At 46.7% G+C, this 9,970-nt stretch overlaps 1 protein-coding gene across 1 annotated transcript; it reads left to right on the top strand.

Moving 5' to 3' along the window:
• Positions 1-2,298: 2,298 nt before the first annotated feature.
• On the top strand, positions 2,299-7,218 carry LOC307218413 (armadillo repeat-containing protein 12-like). Its single transcript, XM_079980665.1, has 3 exons — positions 2,299-2,496; positions 3,483-3,554; positions 6,425-7,218. The coding sequence occupies exons 1-3, from the start codon at positions 2,317-2,319 to the stop codon at positions 7,064-7,066; spliced, it is 894 nt and encodes a 297-aa protein (XP_079836791.1). The 5' UTR covers positions 2,299-2,316; the 3' UTR covers positions 7,067-7,218.
• The last annotated feature ends 2,752 nt before the right edge of the window (positions 7,219-9,970 follow it).

Genomic DNA, 9,970 nt, shown 5'->3' with positions numbered 1-9,970 from the left:
GGCGGCAAAAATCTACCACACCAACTATGTGAGGAATGCCCGAGCCATGGGGGTCCTGTGGGCCCTGTTCACCCTCTGCTTTGCTGTGATCATGGTGGTGACTTTCATCCAGCCCTACTGGATCGGGGACAGCATTGACACACCACAGGCTGGCTACTTTGGCCCTTTCTCCTACTGCATTGGCAATGCCCTTACAGGGGAACTCATCTGCAAGGGCAGCCTGCTGGACTTTGGCACCATCCCCTCAAGTGCCTTCAAAACGGCCATGTTCTTTGTGGGCATCTCAACCTTCCTCATCATTGGCTGCATCTTCTGCTTCAGCCTCTTCTTCTTCTGCAACGCAGCCACTGTCTTCAAGGTGTGCGCTTGGATGCAGCTGGCAGCATGTGAGTGGGGCTTAGGGGACCTGGAGGGAGAGGGGAAGACACTCTTGTAAGAGTCACACACCTGCGCTCATGGGAGTAGCCTCAGGGCCAAGCAGTATCATTTTGGGGACAACATAGCTCTTTGGCTCTGTTTTCCAAAGGCCACCTGTGTAGATATAATTCAAATCTGCCGGTGGCCATTTTGGATTCCCACTACATTGGCACCAACACAAACCAGGTTTTGGAACGTTAAATTTGCTGCTGAAGCTCCCAGTACATAAGATGGTAAGTGAAATTGGTTTTGCGATGTATATATGAGTTCCTTAAATAAAGCATTTCCAACTTCTTATACAAGTGGTTGCCCAGATTACATGGATGCAAACCCTAAATTGTCACTGCAGCCAATCATTGCTCCCTGATCAGTGCACCTATATGCTTCATATGATGGCAAGTGAATCCTTGTACAATTCATATTTTCTTATTTTTGAACGTACACTTAAATATGCAATATGTGAAGTCTTCCATAGGCACCTTTTTGTCTTAAATTTCCAGATGGGTAGGCAGGTCAGTCTATTGCAGTGCAAACGATGAAGTCTTGTGGCACCTCAAAGACAAACAAATTCATTATGGCATAAGCTTTCGTGGACTACAGTCAACTGTCTACTCTCTGTAGATTATCCTGTTTAATCTGGTGTTTACGCAATGAATAAGAGTGACTGCCTAATTAAGCCCTGCTAGTAATGGCAATGTCCAAGAGAAGGCACAGCTAGGATTTGGTGAAGCTTTTAGCCGTCCAGACTCAGTCCTGCTAGGTCTGTGCAATTCTACAGACAGAAGAAGTTGACATATAATCAAGCCACTTGAAACCTTTTGAAATATTTATACCAGTGAGAAATGTTGATAGCCTTCTTATATTATGAAAGCGGGTGGAGTGAAACATTAACTGTGGTAGACCATAATGACTGGAAACTAAAGTTGAAATGCTAGATGCACTAACTTGGGAGTAAGCCCCCTAAATTCAGTGGACCTTACTTACGGGTAGACATACATAGGTTGCTTGGGACCTGGTAATCCCCTCTCAGCCAGGAAGCTCACTGGGTGACCTTGGGGCAGACCTTGTGTCTCAGCTTAACCAACCTCACAGGGCTGTTGTGAGGATAAACTGAAAGGGGAGAACCTATGGCTCAGAGGAAAGGGGGAATAGAAATGTACTCAAAATAAAACAAAAGTAAATAAATGCATAAAAACACATCATTAATTTTATTTAGTTCAATCCCCCCCCACAAGACTCACAAAGCATCTCTGCCAGTACCTGCAACATTTGCACCGAAATGTGCAACAGCCTGATAATCAAGAAGTGAGGAGCTCTTGAGGCTCACATCTCTCAGAAGGCAACACCCCTTGACCTTGAATACTAAAAATATAGGACGAGCTGTGATGCTGATGATTCAGTTGGTTAGAGGGTGATGCTGATAATGCCAAGGTGGCAGGTTCGATCCTGGTAAGGGGCAGCTGCATATTCCTGCACTGCAGGGGGTTGGGCTGTTAGATGACCCTCAGGATCTCTTCCAACTATGATGCTACGATAATCAGTGGCGAAAGCAAATACATGCCGTGGGTATTCTGAGTCACTCTTTTTCCTTTTCCCACGATTCTGAACAGAAGCTGAAAAACAGGTACAGGGGGTGAGGTCTGGTCTGGATGATACCCTGATATGATATTCATCATAGCCATAAAAGGACTGTTTACACTTCACCCTGGATTGCTAGGAGGCGGCAGTGCCTCTAGGAGCCCTTTCAACAGAATGAGCCAGAGGCCTGAAATGCTGCAGCAAAGACTTATCACCTTTTGAAGCACTCGTTGCCATCTGTGGGGTGGGGGCCTAACTGCCTGCAATACTGCTGAAGGGCATAGTGCGAGTCTTTAAAATAAAACGCTGGTCTGTTTTCTGATGCAGGAATACGTTCCCAAGATTGTTGAGCTGGTGACTGGCTCCTGGGACCCCACCCTTCAGGTTGCTGGGTTGAGGCTGCTGAACGGGTTGAATATTCCAGACAACACCCACACTCTCCTGAGAGGGATGCTGCCGAACTTCCTGGAAATCCTTCTCATGGCAAACACTATGGCCAAGGTACAAAAAATCACAGGCAGGTATCTTCTCTTCCTCCTCAGGTACAGCGTTGGAGTTGGGAAGTAGTACAGCTCTAGTAGTTCCTAGAAGGAAACGCTGGATGACTAATATTTCACCTTTTTGCTAAATGAACCTTTTATTTATTACATGTGGGGTTCTGCAACAAAATGCTGCAGCCTAGAGTGCCCCTGCTTGGAGTTCCAGTCACTACATTCCATTTCATTCTCCCTGCTCTCTGGTTCCCCTCACCCACAGGCAGTCTGTTTGCTCTATGGCCACTGAGTATGTACAGTCCCCACTGGGAGTTTTGTGGGCCCCTTCCCTCAGGATGTTTTTCTGTGTATTATTTTTGTATTTCTGCAAACTATGGGGACTTCTGGCACACACACCCAAGACTGCTGATACCTCCCTCTTGTTCCTGAATGGTTCTTTATTTGCTACATAATTGATGGCATCAGAAGTAGAGTGAGAAACAGGATCTATACCCTGACCTTTGATCAAATTATCAGTGTGGCTTTGGAGAGCAGTTGCCAGCTCAAGTAGAAAGCACTGGATAAACCAGTGGTCTGGTTCAGTCTATAAAGTAATTTTACGCATTCATATTTTTGTCTGAAATATTTCAGTATGCTCTCTCTAGGGTTTGTGTTACCCGAGTCCTCTATCAAGTCCAGGCTACCTGATCATCCAAGGAGGGAAAGATCAATCTATTCTCAACTCTGAACTTACAGCCTCAATTTTTATTCTTGCTCAGAAACCCAAATCTGTTGAAGAACATGATGTAGCCTGGAAGGTTGCTCCCTGCAGCTGAAAGGAGCAAATGTCATCTTCCTTGCTCAGCGTGGCTCATGTCTTTCCTGCAGTTTGCCCCCAACCCCACTGCCCAACTAGAAAGCATTAATATTTTTATTATAATTATTACTTTGCTTGCAAAGGGGGTCTAGTACCCACCCATGTCCACACACCCTGACATTCTCACGTTTGCTCAGGTGCAGGTTCTCAAGCTTCTTAGCACACTGGCCCAGAAGGAAGACCTGCTGTACGACATCATGAATTGTCGGGTAAGGACTGCCCTTGTGCCTGCCAGCATGAGAAAGCTTTGTATTGGGGTGGGGGATAAAGAATATCAGAAGAACAGAGGTTGGGAAAGGTCAGTGTTTTTTTTCTAGAAAAAGAGGCTCCGGAACTCACCATGAACACCTCTTTTGTTCTCTTAGAATGGCAATGGCACCCACCTGAGAGGTGCCAGAACTAAGATCTGGAGAGTTCTGGCTGAAAAAAAGCCCTGGGATAGCTGCTCTAGTTATAGGAATTAATTCAGACATAGGCATGAGAATACATGTTGCCCAGGGACTGCAACTAGGGAATCAATGCTGGCTCATTTGAAGCCACTTTGCATTCCAAAGTACAAGAGCCAGCATATGAACAGGAGCCAGAATCACATCCTTTGAAAGCGAACACCCGAGCCCACCCGATTTCTGCTCTGCTTGGAAGCAGCCACACCCTTTCATTGTTGCATATTGATATTAGAAATGTCAATCTTCTAATAGGCAATAGGTAATTCATTTTCTCGGAACAGGATTATTTATTCCTTGTACAGTGGGCAGGGCCCATGTGAGACTGGCGCTATGGCCACCAGACCTTTTGCATGCTCCAAACAATCTGGCTGCTGTACGAGACCCTTTTGACATTATTCAGTTTTGCATGGACTCTTGTGTATGTGCTGAGCATGCACATACACAAATTCCCATGGTGGAGAAATAGGCCACATCTTCTTCTTTTAAATCCTTAGCCTCTCATAGGGAGACTTAGCTGAGAGGTTTAAGAAGTGCTGGAAAGCTGAAAGCATGGCTCCTCTGGCCTAAGTAGGAAACAGGACATGGCAGGAGTTCCTGGAAGCTCCAGCTAGGCTCATTTAGCCTGCCCAGGTGACTGAAGGATGCAGCCTCAGCACACGGCAGATGGGAGCTCTGACGGCAGAGTGGTCACTTATGCATTAACCAAAAAGAGGAAACGTATCACCAATGAAAGAGAACAAGATGACAGGTTTTGCATAAATTTGGCAAATACTAATGTATATGTATAGGTGCAAATTTTAAAATGGTTACAGTAATTTAAATGGAAACACAATACATGTCACCATAGTGGGGAAGACTGAACTTGGTGACCTGTGCCCATGCTCAGTCTGTGGTCCATGTGCTAACAATTCAAGGGAACTTCCTGCTCTCCCATCGTACGGTTCTTTGTCTTTAAACTAGACTTGAATGGGATAGACCTTTAACTAGAGGCTTGTCCTCTGTAGAGTAGAACATATGATCACGCATCCCCTAAATTAGGGTCCAACTCTGGAGCAGAAACCCAGGAAGTCTTGGAACCAAGTTCAGGCTTTTAGTCTGGTAGCTCACTCTTTTACCATCACTCACACCTGCCCCCACTGGCACGAAAGTTTCTCTGTTGCCACAGGTGTATAGGGAGCTGCACCATGCTCAGGACTCTGTGTTCTGGTGCATGTAAAAATATCAGAACTTCTTGCTGGACAAAGGAAATAATGGCATCCTGCTGGTTGCAGCTGCTCCATTTCCTACAGCATCCCCAGTGACAGAGGTTGAGAGTGAGGGTTACTGTCAGAGCTGCCTCTAGGTCCCATCTCACAGAGGACCAACGCTAGGCTGTAGTAATGTACAAAAGTCTTTATTGAAGTTCAGTTTCCATTTCAAAGCCACAGCGTGCAGCCCTACGTCTTAAACCCTAGATCGGCGAAGTCCCGTCTGAGTCTCCTCCCCTATGACACCAGTTTAAGATCCTAGCCCTGCTCCACCTTTTACGCTGCTCTCTCCTCCTCTGGGTCCTCCTGCCCGCTGGGGCATTGCCCTTTCTGGACTCTTCCGACGCTGAGTCGCTTAGCTCCTCCCCTTCCCTCCGGCGGGCTTTAGGACCCGGTTCCCAATCCTCATTCTCTGCTGTCCCGCGCTCCTGTACATTTGAACTTGCCTCTCGCGCCAACCCAGTGACCTTTCTCCTAACCGTTACACTACTTCGGTCACTGCTTCCCTCTTCCGGGACACTGGCCGGATCTGACCTCTCCTCCGTTGTCCGACTTTCTGATGGAGGCGTGGTCAGCCCTGCCTTATCTTCTCTCCCTGGTGGGGAATGCACTGGCCCCGATCCTTGGGACTCTTCCCCCCCACTCTGCTCTGGTGGGGAAGCTGGTCCTGATTTCCAGCTACTGCTCTGGGAGTCCCTACTGCCCCCTTGCTCCTGGGGCGTTCCCCTTGGGAACCCCCTACCCCTGGCCACTGGCGCCCCCTTCTGTGAATCTTCCGATTCGCTGGAGAGGCTCATGGAATCCCTCGGTCCACTGTCCTCTTCTCCTACGCTCCCCTCGGATTCTTCCCCTTCGCTCTCCATCTCCTCTCTTCCCTGTGCCTCTGCTCCTGAGCCCCTGACAGTTACTATTGTCATTAACTACTTATTCACAGATCCACATGCATGGATCAGGGCCCTGTATACCATCCACCCCCATCGTTCAGCCTGGACACTGAGGTCCAGCTCTGAGGGCCTTCTGGAGGTTCCCTCACTATGAGATGTGAGGTTGCAGGGAACCAGGCAGAGTGCCTTCTCGGTGGTGGTGCCCACCCTGTGAAATGCCCTCCCACCAGATGTCAAGGAAATAAACAACTATCTGACTTTTAGAAGACATCTGAAGGCAGATTATGTTTATTATGTTTTTATATGTGTTGGAAGCTGCCCAGAGTGGCTGCACAACACAGCCAGGTGGGCGGGGTGTAAATAATAAAATTATTATTATTATTATTATTATTATTATTATTATTATTATGATCATCATCATGGGGATGAGGAGGAATGAGGGGAAGGAAGATGAAGGAAGATGAGATATTGACTAATGCCATTTGTGGTGTTTCTCCCCAAGACACCCGCTGAGTTCCTGAGCCTCTTCCAACCATCCCTGCCAGGGAACCTGCTCTATGAGATGTTAGTCTTTGTGGAGCGCCTCAGCGAAGGGCGCCTTTCCCCGCAGTACCAGTCGATGCAGTGGCAGTACAGCGACAACTCCCTTCATGAAACCATCTTTGGCAACAACTCCCGCCTCTCCGACCACCTGCTTGCTCTCATCATCCACCCAGAGGAGGAGGTGCAGGCTCAGGCCTGCAAGGTCATCCTCAGCCTCCGGCTCAACAGGGAAGAGAGCAAGGTGGTCAGTGCCCTCCCCTTTGGGGCCAACATCAGTGTCCACCCTCTGGAATCAACGAGGATTAGCCAAGTCTCCAACCCCTCTGACCTGAGCAGCCACACTCTCGGTCCCAATAATGTCTCCTCTGAGCCCACTGGCACCAACGTCTCCTTTGACAGTACCCATGACAACAGCGGGCGTAGCTTCCACACACTCCAAGGCACTGATGAGACTGGACACAGCTTCTATCCCCTTCCAAGAGCTGACCACAGCTTCTACCCCCTTGAGACCGTCAGCAGCCACATTATTCAGGACCAAAGAGTCAACAGCTTCAATATTCCTCCAGCTTGCTATTCGGGTGAGAGTGACAACAGTGTTTAAAGGGCCCATTTCTAGACGAAAGAGCGAATGATAAAAGAGTTGGAGAAGAGATGACATCACCATTTGTCTCTCCCTATGTAAGGAAAAGGTCCGGGCATGTAAGCATTCAGGATCCTACCTTCTACCTAACAAAGCTTCTATGTGCATTAGAATCTGGAGTGTACTGATCATTTGCTCATTACCATCAATGTATGGTCTGTTGAACTTTGCTGCTCCAGTTCAAGGTTTGGAGTGCTCAGAAAATCAGGTCCATCCTAATGTCTGCCAGCCTGCACTCATGGTGGTCTCTGAAGGGGTGTCTCTAGAGTTAGGTTAGAAACATTAAGACCGTGCCAAAATAATGGGGAAAGTTGCCTGGAGAGAAAGATCTGGTGTGTTACTGAGAAACCAGTAGTTGGTCAGTAGCTTTTATTGTTTATAACCAATGGTCATCACAATACAGTATGAGCACAAACCACACAACTACACAACGAAAGACATTGCATGTGCCAGACCGGAACAAATCTACAATGTTCAAAATTTAGCAATGTTCCTTCTGGTCAGCGTCTCTGGGTTTTGGCACTTGCACTATCCAGAAAGTTTGCCCTTATCTTTCTTGCCACTAATGGAAATAGTGCAGCCTATAGCTGATGAACTTACCAACCTCTGCCAACAACCATTTAATTTTCAAATCATCTGGTTGACCTTCTAAGGTGATCTGAAAAGGGGAGATAAACTTAGCTCTGGGTGAATCACACAATAGGCAATATAAAATATAATGTACTAGATCCTCAATATATATATGATCCACATATACAAAGGCACCCTTTTACATATTTGTTAGTATATCTCCCAGCCAGATATTCAGTAGGCATTGTCTGAAAACTGAGCTGGGTGAAAGCATGTCTTACCGGGGGGGGGGGGGGGGTGAGTTAATTCTCGCAAGTACATAGCCCTTTTGTGGTGTCTTTTAATTTTACTGTACCAAGTGGTGGATTTACAATTTTTTGTATATTCAATGTCTTTTTTGCATCTTTGCCAAACACAATATCAGTATTACTGCTGGGGAGATTGAATAACTCTGCATCAGACCTCTACAAGATTTTAGCCAGCCTTCCCTTTTCTGCAAATCTGAAAAACAACTTTGGGTTATGTGTTGTTCTGGCTGCAATGATATTTCCCCCCAGTACAAAAACAAGCCTTTATAGAGGGAAGACCCGATTCAGTCCTTAGTAGTGCTCCAGGTGTACTGTGTGGCAGTGCCAACATCACATGCAGGAATTTATTTTGAAATACATCAAGTTCCTCCCTGCAATGGTAACCCAGATAGGTGAACCACATAAAAGGTGAGACACAATCTTGGCCACAAAATTCTTTAGTGTTGGTTCAGCTAAATGATGGCCCTCTGTGTAATACAATTTCTTTATAGGCCCCAATAAGCTTGTAGCTGAAAGTGTTGTTGCTTCTAAATCAGTGTGGTTCATGTTCTAAATCGGACACACTAGTAGATTGTGGCCTGGTACAAGGTTGGTTGCAACAGGAGCATTATCACCATGCAAGTATATGGTGAAAGATTAAGAAATGGGCCCTCAAATGCATATTTGGGTTAAAAGTGGGTACATGATCCAGACCAAAGAATGCAATCTAAAGGGTAAAAAAGGTAAAGGTACCCCTGCCCGTACGGGCCAGTCTTGACAGACTCTGGGGTTGTGCGCCCATCTCACTCAAGAGGCCGGGGGCCAGCGCTGTCCGGAGACACTTCTGGGTCACGTGGCCAGCGTGACATCGCTGCTCTGGCCAGAGCCAGAGCCGCACACGGAAACGCCGTTTACCTTCCCGCCAGTAAGCGGTCCCTATTTATCTACTTGCACCCGGGGGTGCTTTCGAACTGCTAGGTTGGCAGGCGCTGGGACCGAGCAACGGGAGCGCACCCCGCCGCAGGGATTCAAACCGCCGACCTTTCGATCGGCAAGCCCTAGGCACTGAGGCTTTAACCCACAGCGCCACCTGCGTCCCAATCTAAAGGGTATAGTAAGTAATAAAATTATTTTCAATGAAATGGTGTGGTTCATGTGAATGGACAAAAGAGGTTTGAGAGTATGGATATGAATATGCTGTGCTGAACTGATGCATATGGATGTTTTGAGAAAGTATGTCTGCTCTGTGTTAGATAAGGGCTTTTAGCAGGTTGGATGAGGGGTATATTTAGAAGTATTTTCCATTTAAACAAATTGTGGTGGTGTGTGGATTAGTTTAGAAACTTGTGAGATATGTGCAGACATTGGAATTATTTTGGGCAATGATATGGATGTGTGGAGAACAGGAGTGTGTGTTCATATTGTAAATGTTGGTTTCTGCTCTCTGAGTCCTGTGCACATGCACCTGCTTGCTACGTTCCTTCACTCTGCCAATGAGTTCCTTATGCAGAGTGCTGTGCCCATGTGTCAGCTGCTTTCTTCCACTGAGACATCAGAAAGGACCATGTGGCCAATTAAACTGCAACGTATGTACAGAGGTAGGAATTACATTGAGGAATAATCATCACAGAGGAGAATAGGAGAGCAAGTGCATCTTTAATGTTTTTCCTCAACTTTTAATTTTCTTGCTCACAAATGCCATAGTCGGTGTGAAAGGCTTGCTCTTTCCCAGAGCTATTATTCAGACAGCTTGAGATATGAAATCACCTTGAGTCCAGTAACAGATACAGTCTGCTGGAACTTTCTCAGGGCACAGGTGTGGACTTTTTGGATTGCAAGGCCAGGCTCAGGTGTTCAGGGAGATGATTTTTTGAATGCTCTCAGCAGTTAAGTAAGTTTCAGTTTAGACTTGTGGGTCCCAATGTGGGGCACATGCTCCACAGAGGGACAATTTGATTTTTAAGAGGGGAAATTCAAGCAGGAAAGCTTCCAGTTGTTGAACTGAACT

The sequence above is a fragment of the Podarcis cretensis genome, assembly GCF_951804945.1.
Source record: "Podarcis cretensis genome assembly, chromosome: 6".
NCBI lineage: Eukaryota > Metazoa > Chordata > Lepidosauria > Squamata > Lacertidae > Podarcis > Podarcis cretensis.
Note: the sequence above shows the minus strand (reverse complement) of the source record. Positions and strands in the feature narration are given on the sequence as shown.

Coding starts and splice junctions, on each gene's coding strand:
- LOC307218413 (XM_079980665.1), top strand. CDS start 2,317: ATGCAGGAATACGTTCCCAAGATTGTTGAGCTGGTGACTGGCTCCTGG. Junction 2,497..3,482: donor TGGCAAACACTATGGCCAAG/GTACAAAAAATC, acceptor ACGTTTGCTCAG/GTGCAGGTTCTCAAGCTTCT. Junction 3,555..6,424: donor ACGACATCATGAATTGTCGG/GTAAGGACTGCC, acceptor TTTCTCCCCAAG/ACACCCGCTGAGTTCCTGAG.